At 38.1% G+C, this 18,717-nt stretch overlaps 1 protein-coding gene and 1 non-coding gene across 2 annotated transcripts; both read left to right on the top strand.

Moving 5' to 3' along the window:
- Positions 1-622: 622 nt before the first annotated feature.
- On the top strand, positions 623-15,603 carry LCA5 (lebercilin LCA5). The gene is made up of 7 exons (XM_040554003.1): positions 623-1,016; positions 3,462-3,991; positions 5,475-5,612; positions 6,423-6,519; positions 7,629-7,774; positions 9,576-9,714; positions 11,545-15,603. The coding sequence occupies exons 1-7, from the start codon at positions 818-820 to the stop codon at positions 12,342-12,344; spliced, it is 2,049 nt and encodes a 682-aa protein (XP_040409937.1). The 5' UTR covers positions 623-817; the 3' UTR covers positions 12,345-15,603.
- TRNAK-CUU lies at positions 13,935-14,007 on the top strand. Its single transcript has one exon. It is a non-coding gene; the product is annotated as a tRNA-Lys (tRNA).
- Positions 15,604-18,717: the final 3,114 nt, after the last annotated feature.

Genomic DNA, 18,717 nt, shown 5'->3' with positions numbered 1-18,717 from the left:
CACAAATATGCACTCCTTCCACCTCTTGAGGGCACGAAGCACTAGATGTAGGATACAAGAGTACTTCCCAAGGCAAAGACCACACTAACACAGGTAGGGTCTCAGTAGTGGTTAGGGTTGGAACATGCTCCAGGCAAATGGGATAACTGATTTTTCAAGCACATTATTTAGCATCATTGGACTGTCAGAAATTGAGATATGGAAAACTTAGTCAAATTCTACAAATACTGTCTCAATTCTAGTCATAGGAATAAATCGTTAATTTATTGGGTAAAAAGTTTTTCAGTATGTTTAAATTAATTTCCTGAGTAGCTTCAGACTTTTACTTGTCTTCCATCTTGTTTTCCAAATTCTTCTTCTCCTCTCTCTAACCTGGCAGTAATTCCTTGTTCTAGATTTAGCTGTGGTACTTTTCTCATTCCTCTTCTGATGATGAAGTGCCTCAAACTACTGAGTATAGTACTAGCTCCGTTCCTAGAGTGGTGTCTGTCCCATTTAATATAAGTAATAAAGCTAATGTAGCAAGGCATGTGGCATAAAGTTATAGAAATTCTGAATAATTTTACAGTTCTTCTACCTTTCTTAAGAGCAAAATCACTCTCACTTTTCTCTCTCTCTCGGTTGTTACAGAAAAATGCATTCTGAATGGTAACTACTGCTTGCTGAACTGAACTACAAAGATCTCATGCTTTGGAGATGAAGATGATAAATACAAAGAAATAATCCAGCTGCTGCTATTGTAATTACTAAAAGGTCTTTTGTGTCAAAATGAACAGTCTTTGAGAAAAATCTGGAGAGCAGCTAATTAAAAAAAAAAATGGGAGAAAGAGTAAGAAGCCCAGATTCTGAACAAGACAGAAAATCAGATGGGGATAGAAATAGTGACTCCTATTATTCGGATGAAGATAATGTATCTCACTCATCTGGCCAGTCACCCACACTAAGCTATCCGTCTACAAGCCAAGAAAAGAGAGATCACAAAACACAAACTTCAGACAGTCTTGTGCACTACCAAGGTAGGTAGATACCAGAAATTGTTCCTTTGTAACTGCTCCAAAGAGTTAATTATGTTTGAAAGTTGAAATAAAAGTGGGAAATTAAGCATTGTAAGAATCTAGAAATAAGGTTCATGTGAATTATACTACAGATGGCAAGTAGACTGTGACTGTTCTGTGAAAAATGAAACTAAGCTGTTCCTGCAAAAGGAAGATTTTAATGGTTTTCAGAATTACTCGTATTTTTTAACAAGCAAGCACAGCTCCTAAACTAGCCTTTTGTTGAATCATGCTGATGTTCTCTTTCAGTCTTTGACAAAAAGACTCAAGGCAAGCCTGTACTATGCAGTCTGTAAGAGACAATTGTTATAATGTCTCTGACAATATACCCTAAAGATCTCCCTGTTGGGGAAGTCTACTTGACTAAGCTTTACACTGCTATAATTGTGTACTTTCAAAACAAGCCAGAAAACAAGTGGCAATATGGCAAGAGAGAGAAAACGTGTTTGGTGAATATTAGGTACATATGGAGTGGAAATTCAAAAGAAAGGGTTTTTATAGGCCTTCCTTGAGAATAAAATATTTCCAATTTGAGATGGGATAGCTCCACTGAGCTCCCTCACACACACACCTCGCATACATAAGCTGCTTTGTTGGTTGTAGGCAAAGTGAACATCCCTACAAAAAGGGAGAGAATGGTTCTACAGGTCCTGGGCTGGGATGCCTCTCTGCCATGTTTTGACAGCTTGTTCTAAATAGTTGTGCACATCTTCTGATGAAACAAGAACATCTTGTCTTTCTCAAGCAAATGCTGTTTCTTTTATAAGTGCTTGATACTGTAGGAACCATGTGGCTAACGGTATGATCTAGAGTGTGCCAAAAGATCTGACCTGAGGTTGCCCAGGGAAAATATCCTTGGTCCTGGTGCAACTGGTGTTTTGCTGAACATCTCTGTTCACAAGTGGCATCTCCTCCATAGCAGTCATGGATTAGGTGTCTGGGACACAAAAACCTCAGTTCCATTGTGCTACTTCATTTGGAGGGGGCAAAGAAATGACTAGTTCTTTGATGTTGCTAAAGCCAAGTATAATTATTACGTGGAGGCATGGTGAAAGCAGTGCTTTTCTGGGAAGACACTATTCCCCAATTTAACTATATGGTCAAAAGTGCAAACTTGGTAATGGAATTTTCTGTTCTGCCCTAAATGTGGGAGAAATTCTTGAAGGGGTTGGAAGTCTAGGCTGTGAGGTTCATGGGAATTTACGTAATTGGTGATAGGAGTGACATCACTCCTGCACTACCTGTGTTAGTTAATCTTCTCACACCTGAGTGTTATAAAAGTGTTCTTCATGTGGAGGGAAAAAAGGTTTTTTCCCTGTTTGTCCAAGCTGTGGAAAAAGTGAGCATAGAACAGAAAATGAATGAGTATATGTGCAAAACGTTCAGAGGAAACTGTAAGATAATATTTTAAAGCTGTTATTTTTGCTGTCAAATACTCTCTGTAGATTAGAAGAAGTACGGTGAGCACCAAAGGGAAGGAAGAATTTGCAGTTGCTCACATCCAGTGTATGGGTTACTGCATTATTGCTGAATACAAGCTTTCAAACCTGTATGATATATAAACTGGTGCTCAGCTTATTTATTCCAAACACTGGTGTCCCTTAATGAATATATACTCGCTGTATATTCAGTTGTTTTAAGATATATTTTAGTGTATTATGTCCTTTATTCACTGAGTGTAGCTTGAGAGGCAAATAAGATAGAAACCTAATGTTTAGCTTTCATCTGTGGGGATGATAATAAAATAGTATCAAATAGAAATGTATGAGTGCTGTGCACTAGTAATCAAATAAGGATACTTTGTGGAAAATAACGTGATACGGAAATAAATTATTCAAGGGACAACTGAATTTTCATGGATTTATAATTTTTCTTTGGAGGCTTTTTGCATTGAGCCTTTAAAATTTCTGTTTTGTCTGTAAGCATGGCAGCTGGATTTGAAAACACTGTTTCATTTGTCTGAGAGAATGACATCTTGCATAATACATAACTAGCTAACACTCAGCTAATTGTTGCCGTTGTAAAAGCATTTGATAATATAGTATGCATAAGAGTACAGTATTTCTATCTTTAATAAACATCATCAAATATTAATGAAACGTCTGTTATTTCTGATACAATTTGCAGATGATTACAATGCTTCTATATTGATGGCTGAAAATATTACCTCTTGCAGGACATAAATCTCCATTTTTTCCATTTTTGCAAACATAAATCTCCATTTTTTACCTATGAAAAGAAGCATAAGCCTCTCACATATATGCTTTCTTTTTTCTGGTTTGAAAGCTGCAGTCTCTGCTAAGTATTGTAAAATTGTTTCAGGCACAGCTTTATTCCAAAAAGGATGTCTGAATCGACAAATTGCATTGTCTTACAATAAATATGCTTTTATTTTTCCTCTCTTAGCCACAAAGAAATTGGGTTCCAAATATGCACCAAGCAAAAGAGGGACACGGTGGGGTTTCCGTTCTCAGAGCCTCACTAGGGATTCTCCTGCGAAGGATATAGATCTCGTTACAAAAAGAGTTCTTTCTGCTAGGCTGCTGAAAATCAATGAGCTCCGAAATGAACTGACTGAACTCCACATCAAACTAGATGAGCTGCAGAAGGAAAACAGGGCGCTGAAGAGGCTTCAGCACAGGCAGGAGAAAGCCTTGAATAAGTTCGAAGATACAGAAAACGAAATCTCTCAGCTCCTTGCTCGACACAACAATGAGATTAGAATACTGAGGGAGCGCCTACGAAAATCTCAAGAGAGAGAACGTGCCACTGAGAGAAGGCTGAAAGATTCAGAAGACGAACTGTACAGAACAAAAACTGTCTTGCAGAAACTGAAAAAGCTGTCTGCAGATAAGCACCTTGCCGAAAGAGATGACCTGGCAAAGAAACTAGCCTATGCAGAGAGCAGACTTGAGGACAGTGAAAAAAGAATTAAGGTGAGATGACCTTTTTTTTCTTTTGTAAGAAATTTTGGTTCAGGTATTTCTTACCAGAAAGAGCTTCATGTTGTTTTTATTTTTTCCACTGTGCTAGAGCAAATAGAAAATTATTCTTTTTTACATGTAAATAACATCAAGTAAATTATTTCCAAGGTAATTATATAGTTATATACCCAGTAGTCAAGCATTGAAATTGCTATTTACAAATTAAGTGTTACTTGTCAGTGCATACACAGTGAGCTTGTGCTTTTAAGTGCTTTTATAGCTAGTAATAATGTTTCAGAAATGCATGCAGCTATAATGTAACTTTACACGGTCTAATTATTCTCCTGAAAGTGAAGCATTTAGTAAAAATTTACTGGGTTTTCAGGGAATCATGTACTAAAATTCTTCTTTAAAAAAAAAAAAAAATCTTAAATCTTGTGAACTGCATTCATATAGTGTTTGATTGTCCCCTATTCTGCACATCTGAGAGCTGAGCTGGAGGAAAGTACAGCGATCTTTTTCATACCAAAATGAGCTTTAGTACACTTTGTAGGTATCCATTTTAAGAATCTTGTGCAATATACTTTAATATTATTCAGCAAAAATATTTACAAATATGTCTTAAAATCTCATCTTATTTAAAAATAATTGTGTTTGCAGTTTTAAACTGCTGGAAGTTGTATGCAATACTATTTTGACATTATATTGGTCATTAAAATGATGTTAAAGTTTGGTGACTATATTAGTACTTAAAGCTAAATTACATCACAGAGATAATAGATACTCGAAATCTAAAGGATTTTAATGGAAACTAAGCTCCCATGAAATAAACCCAAAAATATCAAGATAGAAAATTCTGCTACTCAAATCACCTCACCCTGTAGTGTCACCATCTGGCACCTGTAGTTTTATGATCAGGTATTTCAGCATTTGTGGTAGTGGATAATGTTAAAATGAACCATGCCCTAGAAGTACATTTTTTTTCGTCTATTTTTTTCCTTCTCTCATCATCACAGGCTCACTTAAAACAGGTGAGAGTATCTAAATGCAACAACAGTCACAAATCTATTTTTCGTAGAAAAAGGTTAAAATTATTTCTTGTCTTCTTCCTTCTAATCCTGTACTTTTAGGGAGGTGTCCTGTTTTGAAACCATCAGGTTAAGATTATCTTAGAGTTTCAGAGGTGCAGTCTTTGCCTGTGCCAAGAGCCTTGGGGAATTGATTAGCGTATCCCATGATGTCCTCAAATTGCCCCTCTGTATTCCAGAAAGATGAGCTGCAGCAGCTCTGCAGGTGCTCTGTTTGCCCCCTCAAAACTAGGGCTAGGGTTTATGCGTGTTTAGTGTTACAGTAATGGTGTAGCTGATCTCTGAATCCAAGATGCTGGTTTTCTGTAATATTTTTAAGTACCTTGACCATAAAAAGAAAAAAAAAAAAAGAAAACAAAAAGTATCTCTGTTGATAAAAAAATATTATTTTGTTGTTTTTATTAAAGGATCTGGAAAAAAATCTTGAATTAAGTGGTAGCAGTTTTCAACGAGAGTTACAGTCAAAGAAAAAAAAGGTGCATGAAGCTCAAGAAGAAAACAGAGTTCTCCAAGAAGAGCTTCAACAACTTAGTCAGAAACTGAAGGTAAAGTGTGAAGCAATGCAAGCTGGTATCCGTGTTGTGGCATTTTATCTCTGGAAGTATCTGTAATTGAGTTTGAATAGTTTACCAGTGATTGCACTTTCAGACATGTACTTGATTATATCACATGTGAGCTCTTTTCCTGCTTCAAATGAGAAAGTTCTGTGCTCTGACCCTACAGCCTGTTTATGAGCAGGAATGTCTCCATGTTAATTATTGTTAACACTAGTTCAGAAAAGCAAGATCAAGCACGTAGCCAAGAATTGCCATTAAACCACAAGATCAATTGGAAAACTAGGTATTGAAGACTTGATTTTTAAAATCAGATCTGCGGGCATATGTGGCAATTTATGTTAGTAATGTACTTGCATTACAGTAGGTTTGTGTAAAGATTAATTGGATGTACTTGTGACACCCACATGTGTACCCTGTGACAAGTAATACTGCTATCATTGAAATGTTTAACACGTTACAATACTGAAAATTTATTTGTGTGATCCATAAATACATCACAAGTCTTATTCAAGGTTATGGAAGTACTGGCATTTAGTTGTATTTTTGCTGCAGGGTTGCAACATTTTTTCAGAGTATTTTGCTAATGATTTGGGGGGAGGGGAGGAGCTCTATCTGCTTTTTTTTTTACAGCATAAGAAAGTTAAGAATTTGGTTGTTCTCCTCTAAACATTGAACAAGAACTAATGATGCCCTTACTTTATAATTACAACAAGTATTTTCAATTTAATTTACAGCTTTGGTAATGACTAGTGAATGAAACATTAGTAACTCATTCTGCTACATCTCTTTGACTCACAGGAAAAAGAAAGAGAACTTGAAGCAAAAAATATATATGCTAATCGTATGTTGAAGCTATCACCAAGAAAGGACATGGATATTCTACAAAGAAAGAAAGGTAACATGTAAAGCAACAAAGGCAAAAAGATTAGTACCGTCACTTTTAAGTTAGACTCTGCTAGGTTATCTCATGCATGCCATTCAGTGTTTGACCCCACTGCTGCTTGTCCAGGAAGGCTTACTTTTTTGCACTGTTTTTAACACAGCAGTCATTACAAAGAAGGGCACAGTATGATGTTTTTGTAACTGCAGCAGAACTAGATCCTAGAACTTCATCAAAGTGTTCTTAATTAATTTTCATATTAGAAGTTCCTGGGTGAAGGAGGAGAGGGAGATTGTTTAGTGAATTTTCTAGATTTCATAGATAATGTCTATGTGACAATAAATTACAGAGGCTTTAAAAAAATAAAACCTCACTGATATATTTTGTGGATGTTTTTTATTTATTTTTTCATCAATTCATATTTATTTTCTGTCAGATCAGCTGCAGTACTTTTTTCGTCAGAGTGCATATGTCGCAGAACATAATCTTCTAAAAGCATCAATGCAGTCATTTCTTCTGGTGTGACAAGGCAGCCTGAAGCCTTATGTTACCAGCATAAATATGTGTTTATATATCTGTCTGTACGTGTACTCAGACAATCTTCAATGGATCAGTAGAATCTACTTGTCAGAAGAAGCAGGAATTTCTGGGACTGTTTTAAATATTTATTGTGAGCGGTTTCAGTTTATCTGTTGCTCATTTTAGGATAGGTATTGTACTATCACTCCATTTTAGGTTCAAGCTTTGATAATGTCATTTAACAGAGGTAGGTTTGTGTTTTAAAGATACAAGTTAAAATTAACTTAATGAATTTGTTTCTCTAAATGTACCCTCTGAGACAAGATGATGATTGGGATATTGTATGGAAAATTAAAAAATATATATATTCAGTATACTATAATGATTTTATAAATAGCCTTTTTTTTCCTATTTTTGTTTTGGTTTCAATGTAAGTTTTTACATGCAATTTTTTTAGTTAGCATTTACAGATACTGAAAACAGTTACGTGAAACTTATCAACACTTTCCATTTCCATGGTTGCAGATACTTAAAAATGAGGGATAGATGCATAGTGTGATATTTTCAAGTGAAAATGTGACTTGATTTGTTTGTATTTTCTACAGCCAACAACCAAAATATTAAAAAAGGAGCACAGCTCACAAAAGGAGTACAGACCAGTGGATACTTCTCACCAGTAGAATTTCCTCCAGAATCAGAACTTGTTTGTGGTGACACAATAAATAAGAAAGAAGGGATTCTTCCCAGAATAGTGAGTTCCATAAAAAAAACTCAAGACTTTCTCCAAATAATTCACCTATCAGACTGCATATTTAATGCACAACTTGTATGTTAGAAAAAAATATATATCTAAATATACAGGAAATATAATTTAGAAAACATTCTGATCTTTAAGAGAAGTGTTGCCTTTCCAGAAATACCATGTGCCATTTTTGTGACAGTTCACCATGTTCAATGTCTTACTGATAACCATTAGTTCAGTCTGTTTCTTTTTTTCTACCACTGCCATTTCTTTGAAATTTTTAGGACTTCTTTTTTTTTTTTAAATTTATTTCTAATGCTAATTTGAGCAATCTGTTGTAATGGCGCTGGCTGCCTTCGTCTCTCTTTTTGTTTTGATCTTAGTTATGGTTTCTTTTACTTTCCAAATTTATTTCACAATCCATAAATCTAATGCTTCCTCTTATTGTCAGAGTAATGGCATTTCTTCAGTTGTGTCTCCAGCTTTGTGAATGTGGTTGCGTTTTTTGATGTTACTTTTTTCTGTTTCCTTTTTTTTATTATAAAATAGCACCATTAGAAGCATTTCTGATACTTCTGTGACCTCAGACTAAAATCAAAGAGATTTGTAAGGTAGAATTAGACTGATTTTAGTACAAATTTTATGATTTTTCCTTATGTAAGTCTAGGGCTATTTGTAAGGAATTATGCTCTGATGATTGTCTTGACTGGCTTCCTGATAGAACTGAAGTTTTTTCATGGCTGAAAGCTTGGTTTGTATGTTGTCTCTTCCAGAATCCTTTCTGTAAATATGGATTTAGTTTAATATATGCATTCTTCCAGCACTTCAGTGTGTAAGTTATGTAACGGCACAGTTGGTGTAAGTGGAGCTGGTGGAATGTAAATTAAATTTGGGTAGTCTGTGCCTTCATCAGTTTTCTAAGTCAAGCATTTTAAATATTTGTTTGCCATCTCTTTGTAAAATTTATTTTTATAAAATCATAATGATAGTCGTGTATATGAAGGGAAAATACTTGAAATTGTTTGGACAGCAAGTTCTATTTTCTTTGTTCATTAGGTAGTAACTGTTTCAATTATTTTAGAGCAAAAGAAACTTCTATATACAGTAAAATACACTTTTTAGGGAAATAAGCACAAGCTACAAAGTCAGTATCCACATGTTGGACCAGGCTGGCTTTCACTTTACTTCATTGCCACTGATTTTCTGTTAGTGATTTTTATGCTGACATTAATATATTTTCTGCAGCTTCTTTCACTTTAAATGTATATTTACTTACTAGCTGATTTTTCACCCACGAATGAGCCTTTCTCTTTCTCTGTTTACTTGATACTCCATGACATTAATTCCCACTGTGAAACTGTCCGAATCTGCAACCCACTCACTTCAGTAAAAAGATCAGATTGTGGTAACTAATTGCTTGCTTGTTAAAACAAAAAGGGGATGGGGTCTGGCTTCTATTAAAGTCCTGGAAAAGGCAATTACTGACCTCTAAAGAGAACCACCCTTAACACAGGGACGATTTTAGTTTGTGACATAGGAGCTGCAGTCTTCCTGACATGTAATAAGGAATAGAATTGATTGTTCATTTTGTTTCAGATACATAAAACTATGTTAAAGATGATGAGATTTTAGGACCAAAATCCCTAGGTTGTCAGAGTTGCTTAGGTTTAGATGACTTGCTCATTTTTGTGTTTAGCAGTGAGAATATAATTTCAGATTGAAATAGAAGTTCATATCATATTTTTCTTGTTGTTGTTCATTGCTTTGATTATTTTACCCTATTAGTTTGTTTTGTATCAATTTATTTCAGGAAAAAGATCCTCAAGACCTTGAATGGAAAGAACAAGGAGACCTCCTAAGACAAGACCAAGACAGGGAAAGGGAAGAGAAACTGAAACGTGCTCAGGAAATACAGTCTTTAGAGGAGAGATTTCAGAAACTACATGACGGTAAGAAAATGGGCAGCTGAAAGCTGGAAAATGCAATGTAGAATACTAATGTGGCTGCTAGTTTTTTCTTTGTGTGTGTGTGTGTGTGTGTGAGAGAGAGAGAGGAGTGAAATGATTTTGCAGAGATCACTACCGTGGAAAATTATTTTCAGTTATATTATGCAAAGAGAATCAGAAAGAAATAAAGAATATAGAGTAATTTGTATCCTGTATGCAGATGTGATTAAGTATGCAGCAGCAAAAACTGCTGTCCACTAAGAAATATTAAAATCTGAGAGATTTGGCTTTACAAAACAAGGATGGCATAGAGATAAATCAGCATTTACCCACTGACTTGCTAGATGTTATTAAGGTAGGCAGTAGATTTTTACTATTGTAGGACAAATCTGCTTTCCTTAATTTGACCTGTTTTTTCAGCACAGATCTGCTTCACTTGTATCATTTGAAGTTGTAGTTTCTCTTTTCCGTTGTGGTTATGTGAATCATTTGGTGTGGCTATTTGACAAATGTTAATTTCTCTTGTTACATTTCAATATTGCTTTTTTATTCATTTGGTTTTCAAAGCATGCTAGCGACTTACATGAATAAATCTCTTAATATTTTGAGGTATTTTAGATGGACTGCGTCCTGTCATGTTAAAATATTCTTTCAGTGATTATAGTTAAATAATGGAAGCAGTTACTGTAGATTACAAGGAAGAATTCTAAAAAGGTATAGCTGCTTTCAGAAGTAAATTCTGTGTAAAATCCCCTACCTCCATTAACATTAGTGCATGATTTATACAAGCCAAGAATTTGCTCCGTTATGTCTGTAAGTAAGATGATTCTGACCATGCTTCCCATCTTAATGTATAAGCTGGTAGTTTCCCCATCTTATGTACAGAAAGATAGCTACTGTACTTGGTATAATGATATGCTACTAAAAAAAAAGATATATAAATTGATCCGTTGCAGTTATTTCTGTAAGTTTGATCAGTACAGTTGATACAGTACAGTAGATAACGTGGAACTTTGTGAAAACAAAAATCAGCAGTTTGAATGAAGAGTTCAAAGGGAAATGTCAATGTGTTGAATGAGGCAAGTAGTCATTCAACTTTTGACCTAACGTGTCTATGGCATCTTGACAGAAAAATATTTTGAAGACAGAAATACTAGAAGCTTCCTTTTTCTTTTATTTGCACTTGTTAGTAGCTAATTATTGTTTTGCACTTTTCACATCCCTTCATAACTATGCAAATTGACATTTGGTATTAGCACAGGCATTATCATTGAGGTCATGTGGTGACACACAAGGCACTTGTGTGAAGCTGTCTATATGCAGCAGAAGTAGTATGTTTTAAATCATTCACAACTTGAAGCAAATAATGACTTGCTATGACTATGTTGCCTGATAGCTTCACAGCAATAGTTCCCTTTATGGGGAAAAAAAAAAAGCATATGTCCCAGTGTCAGTGATGCTGACAAAGAAAAATAAAGTACTGTGCAAGTCAGAACTATTAAAATCAGTGATGCTATATGCTATATTCATTTTCATTCAAACACAGGAAATAAGGCAATTGGCAGAAATGAGATTCCTCTGAAGTTCTAAAACATGACTAATGTCCTAATCCCTTTATAAAAATGACAACATGCCTTTATATCTTAGCAGAGAACCTAGTATGAATTTAATTGTAATTTTTGAAGAATTTATTTTTACAGTAGGAAAACCACACTATGCATAGAAGAGCATATTAAAAACTGAATGGCTTTCACTTAGATAATTTTCAAAATATTCTTATGAAGGCACTGTAAGACTAAATAATTCTAAATAATGTTTAAACATTTCCTGCAGAGTGGGAAGAATATGGTAAAATGAAAAAAGAAAGCAGCTTTTTATTGGATAAAGAAGATAAAATGAAGATGGAGACAGAAACACACAAACCTGAAATAGAGAGAGAAAGTACTGAAATGCTGGAAGAGCAACGAAAAAAAGAGTTTCTGCTTGCTAGAATGTATGAAATTGATAGAGAAACCCAAAATGTAATGAACATGAGACTTGCTTATCAGACACCACTCCTAAATACAACAAGAAGATCCGATTCCCTGGAAATAAAAGAGAAAAATGATCAATACGTTGAAATTCCAGGGAAGGTTAGTAATGGCTTTGCCCGAGGAGACAGCCAGGATGATGCCACAAAAGTACAAGGGCAGAAGCAGAAAAATCTAAGGACTGTAGATTTAAGTAAAGAGTTAACATTTGGCAGTTATGTACCTTCCTTTGGAAAAGGATCAGGGCGACCAAGTTGGCTTAATCAAAAAAGTGATTACTTAGATGAAAATATCAAGGAAAACGCAGATTTTACTAGCAAGAAGGAGAAGAAGTCCAATTTAATGGAACAACTCTTTGGAAGTAGTGCCAGTACTGCCTTCCATTCTAAAAGTAAGGACATAACACATTTTGACGTAGACTGGGAGTCTAGTAATACTCTTCTTGTCGATAAAAACAGTAAAGTCAAAGTGAAAGAAGACAGTGATCTTTTCAATGAAGGAAGAAACCTAAACAGACACCGTCTGCAACAAACTGCACTCAAGCCAGGAGTTAAAACCCTTGGTTCTTTAGAAGATGACATTGAAGAAGTAATCTTACAATGAACCTATTTTATATTTTTCATACGTAAATACTGAAAAAATATTTTCACGTGATATTTATTAGATACAGAATTAACACATTTCAGCTAGAGTGTAAATCCTTCTGAAGGAATCATTTGCTCAAAAGGGTATTTGTATGGAGGAAAGATGCACTCTGATAGTACAGCCTCACCTATAGGCAGGAAAGTTCTTGTCAAGGGTAAGATCCAAATACAGCGGTGACTGTTTTGTCAGGAAGGCAGTGAAGTTGTCCTGAGGGACTTTGCTGATAGCTGAGTTAGCTGCTGGCTGGCCACTTCAGCCAGAGAAGATGCTCATGCCCCTTTTTGGGCTCCAGTCCTACGAAGCCTGTTGCCCTGGGGCACCACCAGTCTTGTGCAGGTGTGGCTCAGGGTCCCAGAGGCTCCTTAGCACCGTGCTGGTAGGGATGCTGTGGGAAAGGAAGGACTAGCATAGGCTGACAGCTGTCCTGGTCCTTCTGAACCAAAACTCCTATACACTGTGGGAGGAGCTAAAGTCCCCATAGCACATGTAGGGAAGTGGATGCGGAAGGCGGTGTGGGTTGCTCCTGCCATGGGAAAAGGCAAACCCACTTGTGGGGTTGTCTTCACACAAGGACCATGGTACACCTGGATATGTTTCCAGCCACCCAGTAGTTGCCCAGCTAGCTCAGTCGGTAGAACATGAGACTCTTAATCTCAGGATCATGGGCTTGAGCCCCACATTGGGTGCCAAAAAGGACTGTAATGGTTTTACTTGGGTGGGCAGCCATGTTCCACCTCAGCCGCTTTCTCACTCCCAAAATATGACACAAAGAGCTCAAGGTTTTGAGCTCCCTTTTCCCTTTAATTAAATAATCCTTATCTCAAACCTTGAGCTCTTTGATGTCATATTTTCTCCCCTTCCCTCTTTGAGGCTGTCAGACCTTCTGGTGTTAACTAGCCAAGTGGCTTCTGGTACATTTATGTCCCACTGTTTCCTCGTCCCAGCACCCAATGCTCATAACATAGTCTTTAACAGTTCATTGTACCTCTCAACCTTCCCAGAGGCTTGTGGGTGACAAGGGATGTGATACACCCACTCAATGCCATGCCTCTTGGCCCAGGAGGTGACAAGGTTGTTTCAGAAGTGACTCCCCTCGTCAGGCTCATGAAGGGATGAAAGACACGGACTCCTGATGGCTCTTGAACAGGAGACGTTTATCGCCCTTTTTCATATACTACACATACTACATATACTTTCTCCGTAGCCCCTTGCGCTGTCCACGCGCCTGAATCTGTCATACAATTGGTTAGAGACCCTCAGACACACGCCTCAAGCCAGCCAGCAATTGGCCACTGCCCAAAGCTCATCTCTAACATTGTAGCCAATTTACTTTATCTCCACCTTGCTCAAGTTTTTGTTTCTACCGCTTGTTTCCTCATTATCTCTAATTCAGGGACATGTGAAACAGCGCAAAGCCACCTGCGAATTCCTTTCCCACAGACTCAATTCTCTCTGGTGTACCATGTTCGCCACAGTACTTGCCTTTCCAGGCAAGTGTTTCGGTTGGTGGCATGGTGTACTGGGTATGTTTCCAGCAACCCAGTAGGTGTCTGGCTAGCTCAGTTGGTAGAGTATGAGACTCTTGATTTCAGGGTCGTGGGTTTGAGCCCCACATTGGGTGCCAAAAAGGACTGTGGTGGTTTTACTCGGGTGGGCAGCTGAGTTCCACCTCAGACACTCTCTCAGTCCCCCTCCTCAAAGAGGAAGGGGGAGAAAATATGACATGAAGAGCTCAAGGTTTGAGATAAGGATGATTTAATTAAGGGGAAAAGGGAGAGGAAAAAGAAAAAAAAAAAAAAAGGAAAGGCCGTGCGGAAGCACAGAGAGAGAAATGCAGTTACTCTCTACTTGCTGTCAATGAGCGATGTTCGGCCATGTCCGGGGAAGCAGGGCCTCACCACGTGTACCCGTTGTTCGGGAGGACAGACGCTTCCACAACGAGAGCCCTCGGACTGTTCCAGTGCCATCTGGATCAGTCCACGGCAAACGGTAGGGCTGTGTTTCCACCCCTGGGGCAGTCGATTCCAAGGGTACTGGATGCCCCCTCCAACTGTGGCCTGCATGCTGCTGCCAGAGGGATGGAGAAGAATGCATTAGCAATATCAATTGTGGCGTACCACTAGAGCCTTTGACTCTAGTTCGTATTGAAGTTCTAGCGTGTCTGGCACTGCAGCACTTCATTCAGGCCCTGAGAGTCCACCGTTAGCCTCCACTTGCCATTTGACTTTCGCACTGGCCATATAGGACTATTAAAGGGTGAGTGAGAGTGGTCCGATGTAGTCAATCTGCCAGGCCTCACTGTGTTGAAATCCAAGCCACCTCCCCCTCCTTCTTCACTGACCTTGGTGCCTGCAAGGCTTTTTCTCACTCCGCTCTCTCTCCCAGCTGCTTTTTTGCAGCAGTTTTTTTTTTCCCCTGTCTTAAATCTGCTCTCACAGAGACGCAAACAATATCACTTATTGGCCCGGCTCTGGCCAGCAGCGGGGCCCTTATCTAACATGGGGCAGCTTCTGAATTCTTCTCACAGAAGCCACCCCTATGGCTCCCTGCTACCAAAATCTTGCCACGTAAACCCAGTACACCATCACTCTCTTTTGATTTTTGAGAATTACTTGGCATACCATTATATATCAGTAAATTATACTTCTGACATTGGAGCATTATTATTTATTGCAGAATGAGTTGGCTAAGAAGACAGCAAGATTTTACGTGGCAGCACTGGCATTGGGGAAAGCTACTAGATGTGCATCTCTGGCTAGCCAGTGTGGGAAAGATTTTATTACCTGTAGGCTGTTCACAGTACGCTGCTTTTAGTTTGGAATACTTCTTTTAAGCTTCAGTTATTTTCTTTCTCAGACATCCAAAGAGCCTCTTAGCTGTGTCAGGAAAATGCTTATGTAACATCAGTGTCATGAAATGGATAGAAGGGACTTAGCTAGCACAAAGCCACAGGTAGAAGAGAAACACTCTACCCTACAACCATGTTATCTCAGAACAACCTCAACAGAGACACAACTAACTCAGGAGAAGCTGCTCTCTTTTCTGCATAGGTTTTTTCTAGATGTTACTACCAAACTTATCCAACACTTCTCATATATTCAGGTTATATTTATTATATAATGCCATTTTTTGTAATTTCTGAATTTTCTATGTAAAACTCCAATCATTACTAAGTTTTGTTTTGTTTGACAAAATGGTTTTATTAAAAGAGTTAAGTAAAGCTTGTGCATTTAGATCATCTTTTACACAAAGTTCTGACTTTGTATATGATAGTTTTGTTACTGGAGATGGGGGGAGGGTTGGTAGCGACATTGCTAATCATGTAACTTGCTGCTTGGTGCATGTACGTAAATTGAAAATATAGTCAATGAAGTATAAAGCAGAGGCATTCCAGAAAATAAGCTGAAGGTCATCATTCTTTGTTAGAGTGACAGATTTTTAAATGCCTCTCTGATGTGCTCCGTATGAGCCTGACTCAAAACATACTGAAATACAGAGGATTCTCATGATTTCAAGACTTTTTGAATCAAGATTTCCGTGAAAACAATAGCTTTTCTGAAAAGAAAGGCTGATGTTTACATCATGCAACTTTCTTTGCTCTCCCATTCAGAAAGAAAATTAGTCACAGATCCAGACCCACTGTGTGGGACCATTCTCACTGATTGTCCTGCAGTGAAAAGCAATCCACGTTCACCTGCTTGCTTACAGTCCAAACCTGCTTATGTTGATTATAATATTACAGAATTTAGCTCATTCATTTTACTTACAGAGGGTCAGAATATAAGTGAAATTCTGAGCAGAAGCAGAAAAATTTAATTGTCTGTGTTACTTTTCCACAATGACTTGCTTTGGAGAATACAATGTTCCAAGAGGCAGGAGAAGTCTGCAGGTAAGCAGTGTAGGTGTATGTGAGTGGGTGGTTGTTTGTCTTAACTCTCTTGTCCTAATTGTGGATGAGTACTACCTTTTTAGACGAATGGGCTGTGTTCACGAAGATGTTGCTTGGGCTGTTTGTTTTTCTTTCCTGTGGCTGAGGATCATAAGAAAACAGATCACAGAAAATAAGAAAACAACGATGTAGCCGTTGTGGTTATTAAGGATCATGTAGTGTATGGAGGGTTGATTTTCTTGTTCTTGTTTCATTGCATGACAACCCATTAACATCTGGCAAATTCTAATTATCGTGCTGAACTGATGTGCCCTGCTGTTTCAATTATAAATGTATAGTTTCTACACTGTTTTGTATTATCAGATTCTTCTTAATTTCACAAATGTTCACATTGTGCTACCAGAATTTTCCTGAAGCAAATGTTGTACTGCCTTGCACAAAAAGGTATATCTGCTTTAGGAAGGTGAAAATAAATTTATCTGCTAGGAAGAGTACCTCAGGTATATTTTCAAATTTTCCCTGGCTGCTTTCTGTCTCTACAGGTTATTCTTTTTTCTTGTTATACTTTACAGTTTTAGAATTAATTGTTTGAAATACAATTGCAATTACAAGCATAAAGAAAGATCATAGAGTTTGGAGATGCACTCTTGTTGGGGCAGAGGCCAGAAGGCTGCATTTGTTGGTTCCTTCTAACATCTGCAAGCAGAGTTTCTGATGTTGAGGAGGAACAGGTAGTTTTCTACTGACTGGAAGCAACTTGTGCAAGGGTCTATGGACCTTACGATTGGCCTCATTGATCTGCAGTGGTCCCCTTTACCCCTGGTCTCAGCCACATACCCATGGAGTCTGCGTGTTGCTCTGGTGGAGTGAGTGTTTAAGAGCCCGTGACTGATGGCAGGAGACTCCCCCTTTTGGGATGAAAAGCCAGTCACAAATGTAAGCTGTTTTGATGATGAGTTGGGATGATTTGATGTTTCTGTCCTGCTGTGGACTGTGTTTGTTAGGTGTTCAGAATGTAGGACTGTCACACGTGGTGTGTTTTTCTTTCCTCTGAAACCACAAAAGATGATGGGAGAACTTCCTGCCTTCTAGCATGGAAAGATTACGAAAGTTGGATGATCTGTTTTAATGTGATACGCAGGGAGATGGTTCCTGTTGCAGGCAAACTGGTCTTGCACTTCTGGTCCCCAGGAGAGTGGTCATCAAACAAAATTCTCTGAGGAGCACCTGACAAAGATGGTCAGATGTCAGGACACACCTGACCGAGGAAACAGGAAATTTTAAGAGAAAAGATTTTTTTCTCTTTGCAAAAGTACAGATGAGAAGTTTTTTGGGGGGTGGATCATAGTAGATAATCGGTAATGCAAGAGAAGAGATGTAAGTTGGAGGAGAACTTGGGATGTCCTTCACAACTCTGAAGTGAAGCCTGAAGAAGGCTGCAGTAGTAAGAATAACGAACTGGGAAATGCTAGAAAGGATTTGACCGTTTTTCTCATAGCTGTGGAGTCTTTGCCCTAGCTAAGGAGTAAAAAAAGTGTTTTTTCAGAACCCTCATAAATGCTGTGCTTCTAATGATGCTTTGCTTGTTGCATATATACCTAAGGAGGGGAACTGCAAATCTATAATGCTTCCAAAATGGGGATGCTTGGAGAGGATGTGCTTTGGCTACCTGGTAGCCTCAGGCTCATTGCTGGTCCTGAGGGCAGAAGGTCTAATGCAGCCAGCCCAGAGCCCATTAGCTTTGCCAGGGGGTACGGAAGAATATCTGGTCTGGCATGGTAGGAGTAGGAATTTGATTAGCAAAATGTCTTGAGGCAAGTGGCTACAAGAGCCCCAGCAGGGCTTTCCTGGATACTTGTGCACCAGAGAGTGCTCAGGGTGAGCCTTCCCGATTCAAGAAGATTGTAATAAACTCCGCATAGTGCTCTAAAGCCAAGACTAGAAAGAATCAAGCTGCCAATTGCAGGAAGGGAGGTTTTGTTCCCAGAACTACACGGCTTCACTAAGTGTGACCTGTTCTTCTTCTGACATGACAAATTTCAGCCTGAGAGATGCCCTGGGTGACCTAATCCAGTATACCCTCATTTTAATGAGTGGCAATCACAAAACCTGGGAATCATTGTCCTGATTTTCTGAGGAACATAGTATTGCAGTGCCCACTGATTTCAAAGTAAGATTAATCTTCCAGGGCAGCACATTGTTGTTATCCTGACATAATGGCAGCCTGTATATAGGACCTGCAGGTTGGTACTTTGGAGATCCAGAGCTCTTCTCCTGACTGTGAGTTTTACGGTTTTTCTTTCCAGACATGCCTTTGCCAAAGAAAGATGGTAGAAGACTGCTGAGATGCCTACGAATCACAGAATCACTGAATGTTAGGGATTGGAAGGGACCTTGAAAGATCATCTGGTCCAATCCCCCTGCCGGAGCAGGAACAGCTGG

The sequence above is a fragment of the Cygnus olor genome, chromosome 3, assembly GCF_009769625.2.
Source record: "Cygnus olor isolate bCygOlo1 chromosome 3, bCygOlo1.pri.v2, whole genome shotgun sequence".
NCBI lineage: Eukaryota > Metazoa > Chordata > Aves > Anseriformes > Anatidae > Cygnus > Cygnus olor.
The sequence above is the reverse complement of the archived record's forward strand: the minus strand, read 5'-3'. Positions and strand labels throughout refer to the sequence as shown.